Source organism: Podarcis filfolensis (genome assembly GCF_964270895.1).
Source record: "Podarcis filfolensis genome assembly, chromosome: 2".
NCBI classification, from domain to species: Eukaryota; Metazoa; Chordata; class Lepidosauria; order Squamata; family Lacertidae; genus Podarcis; species Podarcis filfolensis.
The window spans coordinates 20,179,687-20,204,358 of NC_139605.1; the positions used below are offsets into that span (position 1 = coordinate 20,179,687).

A 24,672-nucleotide genomic window follows, 5' to 3' on the forward strand; every position below is an offset into this window, starting at 1 on the left:
CCCAATTGTGTTCTTAATATCAGTCACATGCAGTGGAGGCAAATGTAGATAATTCATTGGTCCCCAGTTCACATATCTTGAGCCACAATTCATTCAGATCTTGAGCCACAATTCATTGGTCCCCAGTTCACATATCTTGAGCCACAATTGATACACACATCTGTGGGGGAGAAGAAGCTCCTCAATTCTAGTGCCTGTTTGAGGAAGAAGCAGGAACACACTTCAAATGGTCCATTACTCCGGGACAGGGGACCTGTGGCCCTTCAGCTGTTCATAGGCTATAGCTCCCACCATCCCTGACCATTGAGCATGCTGGCTGAGCTGATGGCAGCTGGTGTCCTGGAGGACCACAGGTTCCCCGCACATTAGCCTTCCTGTCCCCTCCTTGCCACAATGGATGGATGTAAAGGCATGGTTTGCTGAAACCCTTTATGCTTAGGATTTCTCAGATGAATTATGCCCAATTCTACATTGATAGATGCAGATACATTTAATGGGGTGTTATTGAAAGGGACACAATTCAGCACTGGTTTATTGATAAGCTTTGCTGTTCTGTAGTGTAGACGCGGGTGACGCTGTGGTCTAAACCACAGAGCCTAGGACTTGCCGATCAGAAGGTCGGCAGTTCAAATCCCCGCAACAGAGTGAGCTCCCGTTGTGCAGTCCCTGCTGCTGCCAACCTAGCAGTTCGAAAGCACATCCAAGTGCAAGTAGATAAATAGGTACCGCTCCGGCAGGAAGGTAAACGGCTTTTCCGTGCGCTGCTCTGGTTCACCAGAAGCGGCTTAGTCATGCTGGCCACATGACCCGGAAGCTGTACGCCGGCTCCTTCTGCCAATAAAGCGAGATGAGCGCCGCAACCCCAGAGTCGGCCACGACTGGACCTAATGGTCAGGGGTCCCTTTACCTTTACCTAGTGTAGAACAGGGATGGGCAACCAGATGGCTTGACGAGGAGGAGGAGGAAGGGATAGAGAGAAGGAAAGACGCCAGAAAGAAAAATGTAGGTGGTAGAAAGGACAAAGAGGACAGGCCTGTCCATTGGCACCAGTCCTTCCCACAGATGGTATGGAGCTTTCTCTGGTAGACTATACCCTTAAGGCAGTGGTTTCCAACCACTGTGCCGTGGCACCCTGGGGTGCCTCGAATTATAGTCGGGATACCACAGGCAACAATGACTTCTACCCCTCTTCCCTTCCCTTCCCTCCCTCCTCTGATGCCCTCTCACATCTCTGCCTCCCAAAGGCTTGTGTGGTTGTTTGCTGCAGGAGCCCTGGCCACAAACTCCCCAAGTGAATGGTGCCTCTGGGGCTGGCCAGCGGGTGCTGGTTGCCAGGAGCTGAGGCGGCCTCGGAATAAGCAAGGAAGTGGGTGAGGGAGCCCAGCTAGCCAGTCTGCCAACCTTTGCGGTTGGGAATGGACGGACAAGTGGGAGGCTGGGCAGTCAGGCGCCACGCTGGCCTTTCTGGTGCTTGCTGTGTGCAAGGCCTGCCTGGGAGCTGAGTGCCTGGCACCGTAGGGCAGCCTTTCTGCCATGCTGGCCTGGCAGTGCCCGCTGCTGCCCCCCAAGATGGGTAAGGTGCTGTTCTCACATTCACCTTTGGCCAGTCTACGTCGGGCCACTAAGGCTGGAGGCATCGTCTTCCTAGGCCTCTGTGGGGTGGCGTGGGGAGGCACCTCTCTTTGGGGCGTGTGTGTGGGGTGGAAAGTGGCTCAGAGACCAAGGGCAGTGGTGGCAGCTGCCCAGAGGACTCCCAAGGAGAGAGGAGAGGACAGGAGGCTGAGGGAACACTCCACAAGGGAGGGTATTCAAAAAGGGGTGAGGGGCTGCTGGCTCTGCAAGCAAAGGGTCATGTAACTGGAGGTGCAGACTGGAGGGGAGCCATGGACTTTCAGAATAGTGAAAAACCGCTTCCTTAAGGTAATGCAGCCCTTAACAGAAAAGAATGCCCCCCCAGCTATAAAAAGTACACCCATTGCTCCTCAGGCATGAGGGGGTATTATTGGTAAGCATACTTTTATGTTTGCCTTCATTGGGCTTTCATATGTAGGGATAGGCCAAATTGCACTGGCAAATAGACTTGTATCACCACCATTCTGATTCAGATTCAGGCCTGAGTCTTGTGTCTTACGTAGGCCAAGGAGCAGCAGCCATGCGCAGGGTGGGTGTGGGGCATCAGCATACTTGGGGTAACCCTTAAATTTGCAGAAACTCTTTAGGGGGAGCAAAACTAAGGAGGGCTGCCTCCCCCCCAAAAAGCAGTCCAATGAGGACTGGGCATAATGGCCACAGAAACTGGCTTACTGATGAAGGGGGAAAGGGGGCTCCTGAGCACTCTGCACTGCAACATTTTGTTGCAGCTCCCACTCATTAGATTTGCTGCGGGAGAGCAGGTTTTTTTTTTTTTACAAAAAAGGTTTGGCCAATTTATGGCAGATTAAGCCCTGTCTCAAAATTCCCTGATTTCCATTCCTAAGCTTCAAAGTCACTGACTTCATTTTTCTTAAATGAATTGGTTTTCCAGTCCAGTGGCCTCCCCCAAGCAAAGTTTTTCTTTTTGAAGCGCAAGGCACACACATATTACTTATTTAAAAAAAGGTTTTCTACGTCTCAAGCTGGTGAAAATTTATTCTCTTTACTAACAGAGAATAATTTAGTTACGAAATGCAGAACGCAAAGCAGTATGTAATCACATAGCACATTGATTGCATCTGAATAGCAAGGTTCGCCATAATGATGGCTTCTAGAAAGAATCACCGTTCGTAAAATTATAACGGCTTACCAGATCTCCTACCATGTAAGCAGAGGATTTTCCATAAAGAAACCTCCAATTTGGTGTCATTAATTTGCCCTGTTTTGTCCTCTGGTAACAATATGGTACGTGGGTGGCGCTGTGGGTTAAACCAAAGAGCCTAGGACTTGCCAATCAGAAGGTTGGCGGTTCGAATCCCCACGACGGGGTGAGCTCCCGTTGCTTGGTCCCTGCTCCTGCCAACCTAGCAATTCGAAACCACGTCAAAGTAGATAAATAGATACCGCTCCAGCGGGAAGGTAAACACCATTTCCGTGCGCTACTCTGGTTCGCCAGAAGCGGCTTAGTCATGCTGGCCACATGACCCGGAAGCTGTCTGCTGGCTCCCTTGGCCAGTAAAGCGAGATGAGCGCCGCAACCCCAGAGTCGGACACACCTGGACCTAATGGTCAGGGGTCCCTTTACCTTTACAGTATGTTACCTTTACAGTATGTTTCCTCACTGTAATAGCCTCTTTGATGTCGTAGCTGCATTGCACTTAATGCAATAATCACAATCATGTTGATGAAGCTTGCAATAAGAAGAGGCTGCTGGATCTGGCCAGCGGCCCATTTGTTCCAGCATCCCTGTTCTCCTTGGGGCCACCCAGATGAAACCTGAGAGCAAGACCTGAGCCCAAGAGCCCTTTTCCCTTCTGCGCCTTCCAACAACTGGTATTCGGGAGGCTATGCTCTGCCTCTAGCCAATTATTTCGATTTTAAGTTTTTGATTTTTACACTCGTTATCGCCAAAGCAAAAACGATTTTATGCTAAACACATTTTAATCCAGAAAATTGAAATCGTTCTTCCTAATAAACTTGCTTGAAGTTGTCTCTGTGTTAAGGCAGTTAGAGAAATAATAGGCAGCTGAAGTGGATGGCATTTGGACAATGGCGTATATTGTACTCTGGAAGGAGAACAGGTGAATTAAATAATTGTTGATGTGGCTGAGTCAGCCACATAAATGGTTCGTTCACCTTCTCAACTACCAATGTAATAGTAGTAGTAGTAGCAGTAGTAGTAGTAGTAGTAATAATAATAATAATAATAAATAAATATATATATATTATTTATACCTCACCCATCTGGCTGTGCTTCCCCAGCCCCTCTGGGTGGCTTCCAACAAAATATTAAAATACTGTGAAACATCAAACATTAAAAGCTTCCCTGAACAGGGCTGCCTTCAGATGTCTTCTAAAAGTCTGGTAGTTGTTGTTCTCTTTGACATCTGGTGGGAGGGCATTCCACAGGGCAGGTGCCACTACCGACAAGGCCCTCAGGCTGGTTCCCTGTAACTTGGCTTCTCGCAGTGAGGGAACGGCCAGAAGGCCCTGGGCGTTGGACCTCAGGGTAGAATGATGCGGGTAGAGACGCTCCTTCAGATATACTGGACCAAGGCCGTTTAGGGTTTTAAAGGTCAGCACCAAAACTTTGAATTGTGCTCGGAAACGTAATAGAAGCCATATGTATCCACAGTCTTGCTCTACGTTCTGTATGGGATAAATAGAATCGGTGGACTTCGGAAATGTATTTTATTTTCCTCACTGCTTGCTATTTTCACTCCATCACCCCCAATATTTGTACATGTAGAGATTATATGACACATGTGCACACCTGCTACAACTTCACGCATCTGATAAAATGCACTCTCATCCACAGAAGTTTATGCTGTAATAATAATAATAAAATTATAGTGCCACAAGATGTAATTTTTCCTCCTGACGTTGGTTCACTCAGGTTCCATCTCCCATTTTCCAGGCTGGTGCCTAGAAAATCTGGCTCCTGAGTTTAAAACAAATTGTTACAACCCTGCTGATAATGATTACTCATTTTCTTTAAACCCCTTCAAAGAAACCTGGGGTCTGTTGACAAGCCCTGGCTGTCAGGAGGCAATTTTCTGTTTCGTACAGTGAGGTTATTGTTTACTAATCACCTTCCACTTATGCGCCAAGGATGCATTTTGGCCCCACTCCTCTTCAACCTGTTTATTAGCGATATGAAGCTCTTTCTGAACGAGTCTCAAGCCAACATTCATGCCCCCCGCCTAGCTGATTTTCGCTGCCCTTTGCTCCTATATGCCGACGATGCAGCGATCCTTTCCTACTCTAGAGTTGGTTTATGCAGAGCTCTAAAGATTTTTGCGGCTTATTGCAAACTTAACCATCTGACAATTAATCATGGGAAATCTAAAGTCCTGGTCTTTACCAGGTCTCGGAAAACTTACAGCTGGAAGTTAGATGGAGTCCAATTAGAACAGGTTTTCAAATTTAAATACCTGGGAGTCTTTTTTCATTACAATCTAAGCTGGAAGCCACAGATACAGTATTTACTAAACAAAGGGAAAACAATACTTTATACTCTACTCCAATTTTTTGCGGCCGACGGAGCCTCTCACATCCCTTCTGCATTGAAGGTATACCACGCAAAAATGGTTTCCACCCTCTGTTATGCTGCCCCGCTCTGGGCCTCAGGGTCCAATTTAACATCACTGGGGACATTGCAGAATCAGTTTCTCCGTCGCCTTCTGAAACTCCCCATGTGTGTGAGCAATGCAGCCATACGTCTGGAGTTAAGGATTGCATCATTGGAGACTGTCATCTGGAAGCGAGTCTTTGGCTATTGGCTGTCCAGCTGGCATAGGCTTCCCGACCATTACCTTTTTCAGTGCCTCTGGCGGGACGTCTTTGTCAATCCCTGGGTAGGAAAAATCCATGCCAAACTTCTGAGCATCGGAATTTCCCCAGCGGACTCCTTAAAGATGAACTTACGCTCAGCCAAAAGCCTTATTGAGCAAAGATTAGCGGATATTGAAAATCAACACAACCTCGCCAGGGGTGGGGGTGTCTGCTCCCCCAGGTATCATGGAATAACCCCACCACTTGGCCTTCCATCATACATGTCATCTCTTTCATCAGTACCACACCGACTTGCATTTATTCGTGCAAGGTTCAATGTCTTTCCATCGAACCTGCTGAACCACAGATTTTCCAAGGGTTTGGTGTCTCCGCTATGCGTGTGTGACGGGGAAACTGTTGAATCTCTTTCACATATAATGTTCAACTGTCCCCTACATGGCATAGCCAGGGCTAAATTCCTGGGTCCTGCTTTACTGCGCTTGGTTGGCAGGCCTGTTGAGTCACACGCCACACTGCTTTTGCAGGATACAGATCCTTCTGTAACTCTGCAGGTGGCGAGATTTCTGAATGCGGTTATCTCACACTCAAAAACCACCAAAAAAAACACAACAACATCAAAACTAATCGGACTGTTATGATGAGAGTGCATGTCGGAGTTCGTCTTCAGTTTTCCTTTTCTGTGATCCGCCCCTTGGAGCTCTACTGGCCCCAAGCTGTCACTTGGCTCTGCTCAATGACCCATCCTTGCATCGTGGTGTTCACCTTCTGTTGTCGGATATATCTGTTTTTATGTCTCTGTGTTTTTATGTTTGTACATATTTTATGGGCTAATAGCCGTAAATAAATAAATAAATAAATAAATAAATAAATAAATAAATAATCACCTTCCACATACATATATGCCAAGGCGATGTCCAAAATATAATAAAAACAACCAAAAGCAGTTTAAAAACACGCACAAAAAATAATAACACAAGAAGCTTTTTCAGCTGGATGGGGTCTCGAAAGCAGATATATTTGACTTAAGGAAAAATGCAACTATAGGCTGGGATCCACAAAGCTCTAGTAGGAGCACACACCCCACTAAGATTTCGGACTACCGTTTGGTTCTTTTTAGCAGACTCCCATGTCACAAAACTGCTTTTGATATGCCTCCTGGTTCCAAAAGCAGTTTGCCTTGCAGTATTGCCAGAGGGGGTGGAGGTTATGCGGTCAAGACCCTGGCTACAGTCTACTTTTTCCTGTTTGTGTGTTGCTGCTGCAAACAGGTGCGCCTACTGGGCAAAAACCTGCTGATAAACATCTGGAAAAGAAACATGTACTGTAAAAAGAGATAGAAATGAGCAGAGGCCAAAGAAAATCAGAACACCTGTCCGTTTCGAGTTCATGGAATTTAAAGCTGTTGTGGCAGTAGATATCCTGATACACTAATTGTGACTCAAAGCCAGAATGTTTTCCAGGCTCGAGAGACAGATTCTGAGCCATGGTCTTTACATAGGAGTATGGCGATAGCCCTTTTTTAGACGGCCTATTCAGGGATGCTACACCAAGGGGAGGAGGGAGCAAGTGGGGATCATGGCAGCAGGCCTTAGCTCTCTCAGAGTTGCACAGGCCTAGACACAATTCAAACCTTTTTCCAAATTCATTTCACAAGATTTATATACAGTACTGATAAAATACTGAAGCAGTTTACAGAAAGATAGAAACCCCCAGCAAATTTCTTCGTGTAAAACAGTGTTAAACCGTTTCAAACATTTTAAAAAATGAAATCATTGATAAACTAAAAGCTAGATCAAAGCACGTCAATATTCTATACACTGTGTAAAGGTAAAGGTAAAGGTAAAGGGACCCCTGACCATTAGGTCCATTCGTGACTGACTCTGGGGTTGCGGCGCTCATCTCGCTTTATTGGCCAAGGGAGCCGGCGTACAGCTTCCGGGTCATGTGGCCAGCATGACTAAGCTGCTTCTGGCGAACCAGAGCAGTGCACAGAAACGCCGTTTACCTTCCCACCGGAGTGGTACCTATTTATCTACTTGCACTTTGACGTGCTTTCAAACTGCTAGGTTGGCAGGAGCTGGGACCAAGCAATGGGAGCTCACCCCATCGCGGGGATTCGAACCGCCGACCTTCTGATCGGCAAGTCCTAATCTCTGTGATACACTGTATAGACTTGTCTAAACAAGAATGTTTTAAGCAGGCATCAAACAGAGTACAATGAAGCCTGGTGACAATAGGCAGGGAGTTCCAAAGTTTAGGTGCTGCCACACTAAAATACCAGATTTCTTTTTACAAGGGTAGATTTGAGTTTCATGCGGCACCTGTAGCAGTGCCGGTTATGCAGATCGAAGCAGCCAAGTCTGCTCACGTGAGGTAAGGCAATCTTGCAGTTAAGCTGGTTCCAAGCTGTTAAGGGCTTTATATACCAATCGTAACACCTGGAACTTGGCCCAAAGTGGCAACCAGTGCAGGTCTCTGAGCAGAGGCGTTATATGCCGACAGGGTCTTACTGCCATCACACCATATCATTCTGCGCTAACGGAAGCTTCCAGATCAGGCTCAAAGGAACCCCCCACATACAGCACATTGCAGAGATCCGGTCTCGAAGTCACCGATGCACAAAGAACCGTGGCCAACCTTTCCTGAGTTGTCGCTGTCATTCCCTTTGCAACTGGTCCAAGGTGCTTCTAATCTTCAAATGAATGAATGTAGGTCAGGGTCAGCCTGAGCAATCCCACTCTCTTCTCCCCACTCCTGCATGTGAAAACGCCACCTTTAACTTGACGTGGTGCCATCTTAAGCCCCCCCCCCCCAATGTGCTTCATCTTGGCAGCTTAAATTTTTTTATTTAGTTATCAGCCCAAAGATCCAACATTTCTTTGAAGAAGTCTTGGGGAGCGAGCGTTGAATGGAACAATACTGGCCGTCCCAGGATTCAGAGTAACTACTTCTTGTCGTCTTGCGCCGTGTGGCTGCTGAAGAGGTTGGCTGGCCCCGCTCCCAGAATGAGCTTGAGGAAGAAATGAAAAGGTTGCCAGTGGGGAACCGAAACACAAAGGTGACACACAAGTAAAATACTTTGCCCACTTTTAATTGGATAGATGGTTGACTTGCTGCTGGGCTTAAGGATGGAAATGTATTTGAATTAAATATTGTGGCTCCAGTTCTTTCAGTGCACCTATTACATGGCCCCAAAGGCTTTCATTATTGCTACACCTCTCTTGGAGAATGATAGAATGGTAGAGTTGAAAGGGACCCTGAGGATCATCTAGTCCAACCCCCTGCATTGCAGGTATATGCAGCTGTCCCATAAGGTGATCGAACCTGCAACCTTGGCATTATCAGCTCAGACACTGAGATCCAGAGCCGAAGGCCTTCTGGCTGTTCCCTCACTGTGAGAAGTTACAGGGAACCAGGCAGAGGGCCTTCTTGGTAGTGGCACCCTCCCTGTGGAACGCCCTCCCATCAGATGTCAAGGAAATAAACAACTTTCTGCCTTTTAGAAGACATCTGAAGGCAGCCCTGTTTAGGGAAGTTTTTAATGTCCGATGTTTTATCGTGTTTTTAATATTCTGTTGGGAGCCGCCCATAGTGGCTGGGGAAACCCAGCCAGATGGGCGGGGTATAAATAGCAAATTATTATTATTATAACCAACTGAGTCTTGCAATACTGAGAAGCTTCTTGCATTTAAGTGTTCTCCCACACCAATTCAGTTCTCGGGATATTCTAACTTCTTCATGCCAAACTATCTGCAATCTCCCTAAATTTCCTAAGATGCAGTCTAGAGGAGGAGTCAACGGTGTGGTACCCAAAATTACATATATGCTTGCCGAGGCCTTAAGAGGCTTCTGGATCAGCCAATGGCCTTTCTACTCCACCATTTTGCTCTCACAGTGGCCGACCAGATACCTGTGGGAAGCCTGCAAGGTGTGGACACGAGCACAACACCTGAAATTTCCAGAAACTCGTGTCTAGAGGTTGCAATGCCTCAGAAAGTGCTCCTTTAACCTTTAAACAACCTTTTTGTTGTTTGATCTGCATTCCTTTCAAAAGCCAGCAGATGGCACAGGTCACATCGTAAATATTACTCCGTTCCATTTGGTCTGCATGCGTTTTGTCCTCGAAGTTTTTGCTTTTCTCGCCTAACATCACTTCAAACAGCATACTTTTAAGGGATGGACAAGGCCCTGCGGTGAGAGATGTTGGCTGTTGTACAGGCATGGGTAAATCAGCACTAGATCTTTGCTGAGTTAGGGTTGCCATATTTATAGAAGTAAAATTCAGGACACAAAAGTTGTTAAGCTTTTTTTAACAACCCTGGTTTGGTCTGTTTTCCAGAATCCTGGCATTAAGCATAATAATTGTCTCAGCCAGGCAAGATTTGGTCTGAATTTCTGTTGAATAAGTGTTAGTAATGAGTGGATCCATTTTCTCTCAGGAGTCTATCTCATGGTTTCAGTTTGCAGCTCGCCAAGATGTTTTATGCTGACACGGTATTATCTCTGAAAATTCAATAAAAATATATGTTTTAAAAAACAAATTGTTTTATATTTTTTATATAGGGAACTTTTAGCAGTAAAACAGTAAAAGTGGTCTAGAAATATTTCCATCTTTAATATTTTAATATTTCCATCTTTAATATTTTCCCATTGTCTTTTGGTAAGGGTTTTTAACCTGTACTTGGTTTGAAATTTGCATACATTCGCAAGGACCTATGAGTGGTAGCTTTAAGAGATTTTCATCCTGGAATCAAAAAAGTCAAAATTCAACCACCCTACCTTTGGCACTGTGAGGTGATGGATATAATAATAATAATAATAATAATAATAATAATAATTATTATTATTATTATTATTATTATTATTATTATTATTATACCTTGCCCATCTGGATGAGATTCCCCATCCACTCTGGGTGGCTCCCAACAGAATATTAAAAACACGATAAAACATCAGACATTAAAAACTTCCCTAAACAAGGCTGGCTTCAGATGTCTTCTAAAAGTCAGGTAGTTGTTTATTTCCTTGACATCTGAGGGGAGGGCATTCCATAGGGCGGGCGCCACTACCAAGAATGCCACTGTGGAGAGAGCATGGGGAACTGAGAATGCTGGGAATTGTTGGAAGACATTGCTGAGGGTGCAACCCAGGCTGTGCACACACCATAAGACATCCCCCCCCCCAGAATCATGGGAGCTATAGTTTAAAGGTGCTGGGACCTGCAGCTCTGTGAGGGGTACAGAAGAACACAGCCCCAATGCCCGCATTGTAGAAAAGATCCAGCTGCTGTTTCAGTCAGTTTTAGTAGAGGGGGCACCACTTCTCCTTTGCCTCAGGCAACACAGTGTCTTGGCCTAGTTCAGGCATGGCCAAACTTGGCCCTCCAGCTGTTTTGGGAGTACAATTCCCATCATCCCTGACCACTGGTCCTGTTAGCTAGGTGTTATGTACTGAGTTGAATAGGATCCAAAAGGCAGCAGTCTGATTGGTCCTAGAACAATAGGATTCAGAATGCAGCAGTCTGATTGGTCCACAGGAGCCACCCAATCCAGCTCCAGGTGGAAGTGAATCTGCAACCAGATTGGCCTACAGGTGAATCCCGGAATTAGCCAATCACGTGGGGCCCATTGTGTAAATAATGTACCGTATTTTTCGCTCCATAAGACGCACCAGACCACAAGACGCACCTAGTTTTTGGAGGAGGAAAACAAGAAAAAAAATATTCTGAATCTCAGAAGCCAGAACAGCAAGAGGGATCGCTGCGCAGTGAAAGCAGCAATCCCTCTTGCTGTTCTGGCTTCTGTGATAGCTGCGCAGACTGCATTCGCTCCATAAGACGCACACACATTTCCCCTTACTTTTTAGGAGGGAAAAAGTGAGTCTTATAGAGCAAAAAATACGGTACATAAAGCAGACATTCTTGGGGGAACTTTCATTCCTCCTCACCACAATGAGCTGAATAAAGGGCATGAAATCCACTCTCTACTCTGAGTATATTTCACTAGGGATGGTGGGAGTTGTAGTCCCAGAACAGCTGGAGGGTCAAGTTTGGCCATGCCTGGCCTAGTTGGAAGAAGAAAGTGGAGGGGGTGTTAGATTCAGGAAAGTAACTGCCTTTCTGGAACCCTCTGCCTGAGAAGTAGCTTCAAGATGAGGGTGGTCCAGCTCACCTCTGTGGGAGATGTGGATGTGATTTTGGCATCACGCTGTCCACGACAAGCAACAGCCCACACAGAATTGGGCTGGAAATCTTACATGGAGTTCCACAGCCGTCGCCCCTCCCCATCTTCCCTGGATTAAGTCTGAGTTGTTACCGGTGAAGGCTTCGTTCCTGTTGTGAATGGCCCGCTCTCTCCTTTCAGACCTCATTTAATCAGACAGCCCCATTCACCCTTGATCTCTCTTCTTTCTCTCTCTCTCTCTCCACCTCCTCTCGTTCTTGCCGTTGAATGTGCCTTATTGTAAAGCTTTCCTCGCATGGAGTTCCTTCCCACTATGGGGTGGGTGAGGCTTTCCCCTCCCCACACACAAACAAAAGTCTTCCAAACCCCCTATTCTAGCTGGGAATTATTAACAGTCGGGCCCCCACTAACTACCTGCCAGGACTTTGGCCAAGCAAAACACTTTGCTCTCCCTGCACCCTCCTCCCCCAAGCTCCGAAACGCTTCAGGCCTCGTGAAACGCAAAAGCCGAAGCTGAAGAAATGAGAATTCACATCCCCTCCTTTAATCTTAAAACTCCTTTGTAGCAGGAAGGGGTGGTTTTCATTTTCTTCTCAGAATCTGAAATGTACAGAGGGCAAATACTAGGGTGACAGCTGCAGAAGGTGTTATGAACAACAGATAAACTGTTGAAGTGTGTGGGTAGGGGAAAAAACCCTGAAAGGTTCTGAGAGAAGGAATATGTAGGCTTGCGCAATGCAGAAATTGCACAGGCATTAGGAAGCCCTTTTTTGGACGCTATGTTAAATGTGTGCAAAATCTTCCCATAGCCATCTAGTTGGCCGCTGTGGCTTTTCATCCGATGCAGCAGAACTTGTCTTGTGTACAGTGAACATGCACTTGTTTGCTTCTGCACATTCTGGGTGAGCCTTATGGTACAGAAAAAGCCTTTTCTGAGCCTTATGGCACAGAAAAAATACAGTGGGTTAAGTACTTAATTCTTTCCGGAGGTCTGTACTTAACCTGAAACTGTTCTTAACCTGAAGCACCACTTTAGCTAATGGGGCCTCCCGCTACCACTGCACCACCAGAGCACGATTTCTGTTCTCAACCTGAAGCAAAGTTCTTAAGCTGAAGCACTATTTCTGGGTTAGCAGAGTCTGTAACCTGAAGCGTATGTAACCTGAAGCGTATGTAACCCGAGGTACCACTGTATTACATCTTCGGTAAGTTAAAAATGGTTTACTTACGAACTCTCCACATGTCAGATTCATGTGCTTTTCCATACAGCATTCAGAAAAATTTGCAAAGGGAGTCAAACTTGGCTTAGTTACAATGGTGAAAATTCCTAAATTACTGATATAGGAACACAATAATGGCTTGTGAAAGCCATACGGCTGAGATGGAGCAATCAGTTTAGCCTCTTCATATGCTGAGCTTCTTAAGTAGACTGGAGGGGAACAAAGCCTTGATTGCTATGCCTCCCAGGTTGCTTTGAGTAGAAAAATGTGCTTTAAATCTGTCTTAAATGTATGGTGTGTCTGCAGCCTGTGTTTGAGAAGCCATGGGATTCTTAATTTTCAACCCCATAGGCCAATACTTGGTTTCTCACTCATGTAAATTCAAAAATTCAGCTTAACTTAATCCCAAATAATGGCACATTGTAACACATCCAAATTTTTATACACGCTTAAACTCCAAGGCAAGTCCCACTAGGTTAAATGTGACTTTCTTTTAGGTAAACATGAAAAGTACTGAAGAAGCCATGCAGCCAAATTTCACACATAGGATTGCAGCCTACGCTTTCCTCACTCCCTGTGTTGAAGTGGTTTTGTTCTGGTTTCTACCTTTCGTGAGGCAGGTGGAAGGCAAAGCACCATGGTGACAGCCCAAACAAGGAAGCCTAAAGAGCTTGGATGCCACAGTGCTGTTCAAAACCACAGTGCTGCACACCAGGTCCTAAACTCAGAATCCAGCAGGTTAGTCATAAGGCCAATAGGCAAATGAGGGGCTGCTCTTCGTGTGAAGAAAATGGGAAGGGGGGCAGCGAGTGGAAGGGATAGAGGCCAGCCCTGGGAAGTTCAGGAAGGAAGGAATAAGTTCAGGTGCAATCTTTGCTTTTATCCCTGTGATGTTCTATCAGGTTATGATGGCATATCCAGGCCATGTCTGGCCCCGTTCTTCAGGACATGCCAAAGATTCTGACAGGTGGGCTGACTCCAGTGGGTCTGGAAGATGGAACCTGCAAAGGATTCAGAAGAAGGAAGCTCTAAGCAGTTCCCTGCCAGACTATCAACAGTATCTCCACAGGTGAGCAGTGACCTATCACTTGGGTCAAGGGTTTGGGAGAGCCCTAAGCTCCACAGAGCGGTCCTATCAGAGACAGGAATTAGAGCAGAGCGCCCATCTGATGGAGGGAACATTCTTTCATATGTGGTGAACTTGTAAAAGAGTATTGGGAAATGATCCATAATGAATTGAAGAAGAAAAAAAAGTAAAAAGGTAAAGGTAAAGTCTAGTCGCAGACGACTCTGGGGTCGCGGCGCTCATCTCGCTTTACTGGCCGAGGGAGCCGGCGTTTGTCCACAGACAGTTTTTCTGGGTCATGTGGCCAGCAGGACTAAGCTGCTTCTGGTGAAACCAGAGCAGCGCACAGAAACGCCGTTTACCTTCCTGCCGGAGTGGTACCTATTTATCTACTTGCACTTTGAATGTGCTTTCGAACTGCAAGGTTTGCAGGAGCTGGGACCGAGCAATGGGAGCTCGCCCCGTCGCAGGTATTCAAACAATCGACCTTCCGAATGGCAAGCCCAAGGCTCAGTGGTTTACACCTCAGCGCCACCCGCGTCCTACTTTCCCCCCAAAACCAGAGTCCTTTCTGCTGGGGATAATTCAGACTGAAATTCCCAGGTATCAGAAAAGGTTATTTACAGTATGTATGCCACTACTGTGGCCCGTGTTTCGTTAGCCCAAAAATGGAAAACGAGCAAAGTCCCAACCAAAGAAGAATGGCTATGTAAGTTGACAGAATATGCACAGTTTGCAGACTTAACGTATAGAATAAGAGAACAAGAAGAACATACGTTTATAGAAGATTGGAAAATGTTTATTGAAAATATGGAAAATAATTGTGTACAGCTGAAAAAGCTGGCAGCATTAAGATAAATTCAACAGTGTAAATAAGTTTGGATGGATGCAATAATGGAATACTGAATGGTGCAGATTTTGAAAAAATATGCAGGGATTTATTATATGCAAAATGAACCATGGAAAGAGAAAAAGGGAAGTCATTGATATCTTAAGAATTTTAAAATGAGTATTTTAAATTGTAAAACAGAAAAATTAATAAAAATTATATGCAAAAAAGAACAGAGCACTTTCTGGTTTGTCATGGTCAAAGGCCTGACTAATAAACATGTCTTCACCTGCCTGTGGGAGGGCAGTAGAGACAGAATTAGCTAGGCCTCCCTTGGCAAGGCATTCCAGAACCTGGGAGCATTCCAGAACCTTGGAGGGAGAGTGGTCCTCTCTTGAGTTCCATCCAAACATGCTTCATACATTGGTGGGACAGACAGAAAGGCCTTTCAAGTTGCGGTACAACTGGGATTATGGTTAGAGAGGACAATTTTCAGGCACGCTAGGCTTCCTATGTTGCACTTTGGAGAACATGTCGTTGCTTTTAAGCAGGGATGGGGAACCTGTGGCGCTCAAGGTGTTGCTGCACTCCCAACTCCTCATGAGTAATATTACTACTACTACTAATTTATTATTTCTACCCACACATCTGGCTGGGTTTCCCCAGACACTCTGGGCGGCTTTCAACAGAACATTAAAAACAAATAAAACTTCAAACATTAAAAACTTCCCTAAACAGGGCTGAATTCTATGATAGGAGAAACTTTGGAGATATATAGATCTACTAAGATAATAAATAGGTTTTTATTATCCCTGTTATCGGTTATTTAAAATTTAAATGGGGTTTGTTATTTGGAATTGTTCTTCTTAGCCACCTCGAAGACCTGTTCTTAAGATGAAATGCAACCTCTAAAAAAGCCCAAAAAAGCCCCACCAACCTCACGCACTTTCTCATGAGTTGTCCTACTGATATCAACGGGCTTAAGTGCACAGTTGTGGGTTGAGAAGAGGCTGGAAGGAAGCTCCTGCATTTTATGAATCAGCAATACTTCACTAAAAATAGGTGTACAATGAATTATAAAATGAGGTGCTTGCAGGTTGGGGAGCGAAGGGAAGCTCATTAATCAAAAACTGGAATGAATAATATATTGTATCTGCAAGGAAACGGACCTGTTTAAACCCAGTAAAGCGCCTTATGAAAATTTGCAACAAAGAGGGAAGCATGTTTGAATAATATATAACAAATGCAAACAATAAAACATTTCAAGGGTAGAGTTTGCCCTTCTAAGAGCTACATTTTTATATTTCTCGGGCATTGTGCTCTTCCCTTCACTCCTTTTGAAAACAATTTGTCTATTTTTCAAAAATGCATCACTAGCTTTAGCACTGCAATGCAACTTGTACAAAACTTTAAACGACAACAACAACTTTTAATATCAAACGCTGGAGATCATAATCAGGAGAGTGTTACTGCTATTGGACTTTGAAACATCGGCATCTAGTTGGCCAATGTGGGAAACAGGAAGTTGGACTAGATGGTCTGATCCGGTCTGTATTTTCTTACACATCCCTGGGGGACAGAAAGGACCAATAGCCTGCTGGAAATAACCTTCCAAGAACCGTGATGAACAGGTTGAAATTGCCATCTCTCTGGTAACGTGGCTCAAACGTGGCCCTGTGGAATGGCTCCTATCAGATGTCAAAGAAATAAACAACTATCTGATGTTTAGAAGATATCTGAAGGCAGCCCTGTTTAGGGAAGTTTTTAATGACTGATGTTTTAATGTATTTTTAATCTCTTGCTGGAAGCCGCCCAGAGTGGCTGGGGAAACCCAGCCAGATGGGCGGGGTATAAGTAATAAATTATTATTATTATTATTATTATTATTATTATTATTATTACCATCATCATCATCATCAAACCAGCATCTAGAGGATATATTGTTGTTGTTGTTGTTTAGTCATTTAGTCGTGTCCGACTCTTCGTGACCCCATGGACCAGAGCACGCCAGGCACTCCTGTCTTCCACTGCCTCCCGCAGTTTGGTCAAACTCATGCTGGTAGCTTCAAAAACACTATCCAACCATCTCGTCCTCTGTCGTCCCCTTCTCCTTGTGCCCTCCATCTTTCCCAACATCAGGGTCTTTTCCAGGGAGTCTTCTCTTCTCATGAGGTGGCCAAAGTATTGGAGCCTCAGCTTCAGGATCTGTCCTTCCAGTGAGCACTCAGGGCTGATTTCCTTAAGAATGGATAGGTCTGATCTTCTTGTAGTCCATGGGACTCTCAAGAGTCTCCTCCAGTACCATAATTCAAAAGCATCAATTCTTCGGCTATCAGCCTTCTTTATGGTCCAGCTCTCACTTCCATACATCACTACTGGGAAAACCATAGCTTTTACTATATGGACCTTTGTTGGCAAGGTGTTGTCTTTGCTTTTTAAGGTGCTGTCTAGGTTTGTCATTGCTTTTCTCCCAAGAAGCAGGTGTCTTTTAAACCACACCAATGTGGCAAGCATAGATGAGTGCATAGGCCCCAGACTGGACATGATGAATCCTGATCTAAAATGTGGGGTTCTGATCATGGTTTGGATGCAGTGATGGCTGGTAGAGCAGAAGACAGGGAGACAGCAGGAGGTGGAGCTAGAGCCAATAACAGGCGGAGCCAACTAATTTTGGCCCCATCCTTCTCGCTGCTGAGATCTACATGGGGCAACACGGAGGAATCTGCCAGGCAGTGCCACCCATAAGACTGGTTATAATTAAGAAGGCAGGCAGGCAAGAGCTGGCTGAGAGCAGAGTGAGTTTGGTAGGGCAGTGCCCCATTTGCCGAGGTTCACCAGCCTTCAACACTTGGATGGGTTGTTGTTGGGAGGGAGCTAGTCTAATAAACTCAACCTGGGTGGTAGGTGTTTCCAGTAGGGAGGGACAACATGGCCTCTTGTTATCTTTCTCCTCAGGCTGCTGGGCTCAGAGAGAGCCTCCTACTTCCTGCGTCCACCTACCAAGGAGCAGCCAGTAAGCCCTCGGGTGAAGCGCCTGCTGGTGACTGGTTTAGGTGAGCGTACGCTGCTTCATAGGAGCTTTTTGGCTACTTTGCCTCTTCATCCCAGTCCGGTAGTATAGTGGCAAATTCAGAAGTAATACTCACAGACCTCCCCCCCCGCCCCACAGTCACTCTCCCTTCTAAGATTATGAAACAATATTATACAACAATAATAAGGATGGGATACAGCACAAAAAATCTATGCTGATCTCCGCGTGTTGCCTTTCAGCTAGATCTATTTTCTGTGCTCATATATGGGCAAATCGTCTGGAGGGCTCCGAATCTTTTGGAGCTACTTAAAGTTGTGTTTTCCTTGAAGTTCCATTGTACTTCACCATTCCCTTGAAACCCATCCTTTGGACCCTCTAGGAAACTCAACAAACCTGCTACACCTCGAATTGGGTGCGAGGAGTGCAGATGAATGGGACACAGCTGTGGGCAGCCTGAGGAAATACAATTCACCTTGGGCTTGCCCATAAAATGCAAGTCCAGAGTGAGAGACTAGGCTGATGCCCGCTGTTTCCAGGCCCTCTTCTCATTGCGAGACTTTTGTAGGTGAGCTGAGAATTTGTTTGGACCCTGAGTGAGAACCTAGAGGCTGAGTGGGAGGGTGTGTCAAAAGGAAAAATAAACCGATACTGATTTTTTAATATATTAGTAACTTGGTATTAATGTCACATTTTTCTATCCAACTCTGTCTTTTTGTAATATTTTGCTAAGTTGCCTGTTGTTGCTTCAGTTTTTTTGTACACTGCTTGGAGATATTTTTAATATATCAAGTGGTATACAAATTAAATAATCAGTCAAACTGAAGTACCTTGTGTTTTCAGTGTCCCTAAATGTTTATCTTTGGAACATAGGAAGTAGCCACTCCTCTGTCTTCTTTTCTCATGTCTTCTCCAGAGTGACCCCAGGAGCCGATCCTCAGTGGTTGACTCTCCTCCTTTCACTGTGATGGTCTCCAATCAGCACAAAGGGTGAGAAGAATTCCCATTGACTGAAAATCTCCCCTTTCGTGCTGATTGGACAGCTCTAGGATACTGAGGATGTTAGAATTCCTGCTCCATGACTGCAGTCATGGGATTTTTGTCTATCACATGACAGTATATGTTTTGACTCCACAGAGTGGGAAGTGAAGGAGACAGGATGTTTGTGTTACTGTGTTCCGTGAAGTGGGACTATTGTCCTTTGTTCTTTTTTCTCTTTGCTGTCTGATGCTAGAGAGAGGGGGAGCCACATTGCAGTGCTCCGTGTGTGTTTATAGGTAAATAAAGTAGATTAGCCAAAATGCTGAGTTGCTGAGGTCTGTCACGCAAGCTGCAAGGACTCTGCGGATTTCTAAGTGTGCCGGTGTCTGTTGGCATCGGTCGCTGTGATGTTCAGGCTGAAGAAATTTTGAAGCTCCCGAACGATCGACTAGGAGGGAGAGAACATGCCAGTCGGGCATGTGTCTCTGCCAGGGTCCTACTCGAGTGTAGGACGAGCTCCTGACAGAGGACAGGGACCTTGCTGTAGAAATAGAAATGGGCGTTCAACTCCCTGCAACCCTGAATCTCTGATGATAAAGTGGGACTGTAAACTGTTTTCAAACCATGAGGTGGTTCCTTGTTTTGAGTTAATTAGCACAGAGTACCAGAACATGCTGCTATGTATGTTTGAGCCCCAGGTTCCAGAGGGCCATTGGCAAAGGCACCCTCTGTGTTTTTAATATTCTATTGGGAGCCACCCAGAGTGGCTGGGGAAACCCAGCCAGATGGGCGGGGTATAAATAAGCCCTCATCATAAATAGGCTCCCACCTGGCTGCTTGCCAGGCAGGGAGCCAGTAAGCTATGTGGCCGGCAGTGAAATGGGTGATCCCCTGAAATTTCCTTCACGTCAGTCTGCTAAACCAACAGCTGTGTATGTGTGTGCATCAGTTTCAGAAACTCAGTCACGACCAGTTATGGCTAGCGCCACCAAATTATCAGATGATTTTTTTCTTTTTCTTGTCGTGACTCATGAGGTGAAGTGATTGCGGTGGGCTGTGTGGAGATTCACTTGTCTCATGAAAAGTCTCCTTTAATTCCAATTATCTCTTTGGGGGAAAAGCGTTTTGTGTTTTGATTTGATTGCTTTTGATTTATGAGTCGCTGTTGCCACATAAAAAGAGTCTCTAAGTGACATTCACACTTTTTTAAAAAAAACCACAACCCTGCTCCATAGATATGGGCGCTGAGGAGGTCTGGATGGCCCTGCATGAGGAACCCAAACGCCAGCGTGAGGCTGCAGCAGCAGCTAAGAAGGGCCGCTCACTCTCTCAGCAGGTGAGAGGGATGCTTGGGACCAGAAAACCCTACAGAAAACCCAGATGTGTCTGGGGACTATTCTTTTACTGTCACACTGCTACCCCTCTCATATCTGTCTTAAAGAATTCTTCGATACCTATCTATTAACCTGTTAGGAGCCGGACCACTGGTTCATTTTGCTCAGTAGTTTTTATTCTGACTGGCTCTTCAGGCTTCAAAAACAGTAATAATAATAATAATAATAATAATAATAATAATAATAATAATAATTTATTTGTACCCCACCCATCTGGCTGGGTTTCCCCAGCCACTCTGGGTGGCTTCCAACAAAGATTAAAAATACATAAAAATGTCACACATTAAAAACCTCCCTGAATAGGGCTACCTTCAGATGTCTTCTGAATGTCAGGTACAGTGGTACCTCGGGTTACATACGCTTCAGGTTACATACGTTTCAGGTTACAGACTCAGCAAACCCAGAAAAAGTGCTTCAGGTTAAGAACTTTGCTTCAGGATGAGAACAGAAATTGTGCTCTGGCGGTGCGGCAGCAGCAGGAGGCCCCATTAGCTAAAGTGGTGCTTCAGGTTAAGAACAGTTTCAGGTTAAGAATGGACGTCTGGAACGAATTAAGTATTTAACCCGAGGTACCACTGTAGTTGTTTATCTCTTTGACATCTGATGGGAGGGCGTTCCACAGGGTGGGCACCACTACCAAGAAGGCCCTCTGCCTGGTTCCCTGTAACTTGGCTTCTTGCAATGAGGGAACCGCCAGAAGGCCCTCGGCGCTGGACCTCAGCGTCCGGGCAGAACGATGGGGGTGGAGACGCTCCTTCAGGTATACTGAGCCGAGGCCATTTAGAAGAACACTGCTGGATCAGGCCAATGGCCCATCCAGTCCAGCATCCTGTTCTCACAGTGGCCAACCAGATGCCTGTGAGGAGAAATCCTGTGGGTTTCAGAGAGGGGAATTTCCAAGTTCTGCCCGGAGGTGGAGACACCGGGAATTGAACCTAGCATCACAGGTGCTTTTTAAACTGCGATTTAACCTTTTATGCCACCCTCCAGTTGCTGTTCTGATGCTCGGAGCAGCTTACAGTAATTTAAGGAAACATAACAAAGCAATAACAAAAATGTAAAGTTTATGTTTTGTTCTGAGGCCTAGCATGTCCTAACTTCTCTCAGCCGTAGTCCTGGTTTGCACCCCACCGTGAGTGAATGCCCTCTCCCTTTTAACTGGTTTCCTGTGCTGACTTTGCCATTCTGAGCAACTGAACAGGCTTTAAACACTGTGGAATGAATACCCACATCTCTCCATCTTGTTTTTGGCCTGTCATAGTACTTCTCATTTAGCGGACATCACTTCAGTATTTGGAAATGCGGAACAGGGAGGTGTGAGTCATGGGTGACCTCCTGACAGCTTCCAAGCTAGGATCCCTAAATCAGCCAGTTGATTGCATAGATTTTTTTTCCCCCTGAAGTGGGTGAAAGAGATCCCCAATCCTACAAAATTCTGATTAGATAAAACCTTCACTGCTCACTTTCAAGCAGGCAGTGAGGGAGCCAAGAACTCTTTCCTCACCTAGATGCTAACAGGAGCCAAAGAAAGCCTCGTGAGTCACACAGTAGTCCTGCATCTGATGCAGTGAGCTTTAGCCCATAAGAGCTTATGCCAATGGGACACGGGTGGCGCTGTGGTCTAAACCACTGAGCCTCTTGGGCTTGCTGATCAGAAGGTTGGCGGTTCAAAGCCCCGTGAGGGGGTGAGCTCCTGTTCCTCTGTCCCAGCTCCTCCCAACCTAGCAGTTCAAAAGCACATCAGTGTGAGTAGATAAATAGGTACTGCTGCAGCGGGAAAGTAAACGGCGTTTCCGTGTGCTCTGGTTTCTGTCACGGTGTCCTGTTGTGCCAGAAGTGATTTAGTCATGCTGGCCACATGACCCGGAAAGCTCTCTGCGTCAAACGCCTGCTCCCTCGGCCTGAAAGCGAGATAAGCGCCGCAATCCCATACAGTGGTACCTCGGGTTAAGTACTTAATTCGTTCCGGAGGTCTGTACTTAACCTGAAACTGTTATTAACCTGAAGCACCACTTTAGCCAATGGGGCCTCCTGCTGCTGCTGCGCCGCCAGAGCACAATTTCTGTTCTCATCCTTAAGCAAAGTTCTTAACCTGAAGGAATATTTCTGGGTTAGCGGAGTCTGTAACCTGAAGCGTATGTAACCTGAAGCATATGTAACCTGAGGTACCACTGTAGTTGCCTTTGTCTGAACTTAACTGTCCAGAAGTTCTTTACCTTTACCTTTTTTATAAGAGCTGTCAGTCTGCCAGGGTCTGGGTTTGATAGAGTTTTCATTAAGTTGATGAATAAATAAATACCTGGACTGGCTCTGTCAGCGGCCTCGTCCCTTTTTGGAGGCCTTATCCCAGTCTGTGGCTACCACCTGAAGCTCTGCTGCCTCCTTCAAGGTACCCTGGCTGGGACGTCCTTCTACGACGCAGCATCTGCAGCAAGTATCTCAGCGGCGGCAACAGCTGCGTGCTATGCACCGCCTTGGGAAGCAGCACCAGCGAACAGCCAGTCACCTTCTGGCCACAAAGCACCTCGCTGATCTTGGTGACCCTTACGGAACAGAAGGACCAAGGCGCTACTTCCATTGCTCTTTGAACCACGAACGGGCGCAGGTGCACTCGGCATAACTAATTCTGGAACTGGTGAGGAGCTACTATCAGAAACAGAGAGCATGGCCTGCAAAGGCCTGGCCCCTTCTCGGAGATCATTCCGACTTCTCCAAATGTTTAGAGGAGCCTCTAGCCCTTTCAGTTAGATAGAAATGCAGGGAGTATTCTGCATTGACTTATCCCAGCGTTCCAGCGAGGGCAAAAGCACAGTGATAAGTGCGCCTTCTTGCTTGTGTTAGAATCATATCCTGTTCTTCAGCACAAAGGTTCCCAGCACCTTTAAAGCAGCTGTATTTGACACTTTTAAAGCAGGTATCATCTCTCTCTCTCTGGGTATCTCACATGCAGGGAGCAGGATTATTTCCTTGCTTGGAGTGTGTGCAGACTGTTTCCACCTGTTCTCTACTTTGTATATTTGTAAATAAATAAAACATTACAAAAAGGCAACAAGTCTCCTGTGAATCTCTCCTTCCAAAGGAAGCCAAACTCTACTAACTACTGGGACATTTCTCATTGCTTATAGACATTGAGGGTGGGGCATGTAATACCACAGATATATTTAGGGCTTGGGACGCAAGTACTCAAAAGAGTGCCTTCTCCCATACCAACCGCCTTGCACTTTACAATGGTCAGGTGAGGCCTTGTTGGTGCTGTTGCCACCACTAGAGGCTGGTGCTTACCTGTGACAGGGCTTTTTCAGTGATGGCGCCCCAGTTTTGGAATGTCCTCCCTGGTGAGGTGTGCCTGTCTCCATCATTATTAACTTTCAGGAGGAATTTGAAAACATTCCTCTTTACCCAAGCATTTGGGAACTGAAGAATACTGTTGCTGGAAATGTCATGATCATCAGATGGAATAATGTTTTTAACCGAATGTGTTTTAGAATGCTTTAATCCGAAAGTGCTTTCAGATAATTTTAATTGTAATAGGGTTTTTTAAATGATGTTTTAACTGATTTAGAATGTTTTTGCTTTTAAATTGTGCATCTGTTTGCCATCCGGGGCTCTTTCTGGAAAAAGCACAAGTTATAAATAATAATAATAATATATCTTAGTTTTACTAAATTTATTCATTAAGTCCCACAACTAAGAAAGCCCCAAAGCGACTTTCAGATATATGGAAATGAAATCTATGTTGGGATTGATTGTAGACGACAGTTCTGCATGCTGGATCCCAGATTCCTGGGTGATCTCTTTCACAGAAAACTTTAACAAAAATCCAGCTTTAACTTTTCCCAAAAGCGGATCTTTTGGTTAGCTGTGTATAATCTCATTTAATAGAACATTTCCTATTAGGAGTCTTTGACATCTTTTTGCCCAGTGGAGGAATTTCAGCCTTCTGGCGCAGAAGTCTTGAGTAGCAGCAGCATTTCACACAGAACATTAGCATACAAACAATGAAACCGTGTTTCCAAGATGTTGCCTACGAGTTCAAGGACTCTGGATCTTACAGAGTTTCTCATTCTGTGGACAATGGCTCATTACAGCCTCAACATCTGCCTGGTACAACCTGCAGGGGCCGTGACAGTGGGAGCAATATATGCAGCCGCTTAATCAGGACTTTGCGAAAGAAAACTGATAGGCAGGCGTCACAGAATGGAGTGCAAAAGAAAAGAATACGAACCACAGCAGGCTTCTTATATGCAGAAGACGGCAACTTATTTCGAAGCTTCTAGGGCAGTCAAATGTTGAAGTAGGACAGGCCTTTCTGAACATTTTAAAGTGTTATTTTTTTGCAGCGGCTTCTTCTCTCGCTCTCTTCCAGCGCTGCAACACAACACACTCCACCTGCCAAAATACCTCCCCCTTCATAGCTGCAAAAAGGTTCGGGATCCTTGGCCTTTTCCGCATCTGTTTACGGTACTTTCTGTGTTTGGGAGTGCACAGAGAATTATCCAAGGGAAGGTCATTGTGTTTCTCATTGGTATTCCACATTCCACAGAC

At 45.5% G+C, this 24,672-nt stretch overlaps 1 protein-coding gene across 1 annotated transcript in view; it reads left to right on the top strand.

Annotated features, from left to right (window-relative positions):
• The window catches only part of LOC310757229 (uncharacterized protein), a 141,096-nt gene extending 117,917 nt beyond the window's left edge, over positions 1-23,179 (top strand). The window contains exons 2-7 of the mRNA XM_083602507.1: positions 8,836-9,620; positions 13,446-13,567; positions 13,732-13,898; positions 17,680-17,777; positions 19,969-20,069; positions 22,517-23,179. Of these exons, the coding sequence (XP_083458633.1) occupies positions 13,505-13,567; positions 13,732-13,898; positions 17,680-17,777; positions 19,969-20,069; positions 22,517-22,747 (660 nt within the window). The 5' untranslated portion in view covers positions 8,836-9,620; positions 13,446-13,504 and the 3' untranslated portion in view covers positions 22,748-23,179. The remainder of the gene's footprint in view (positions 1-8,835; positions 9,621-13,445; positions 13,568-13,731; positions 13,899-17,679; positions 17,778-19,968; positions 20,070-22,516) is intronic.
• The last annotated feature ends 1,493 nt before the right edge of the window (positions 23,180-24,672 follow it).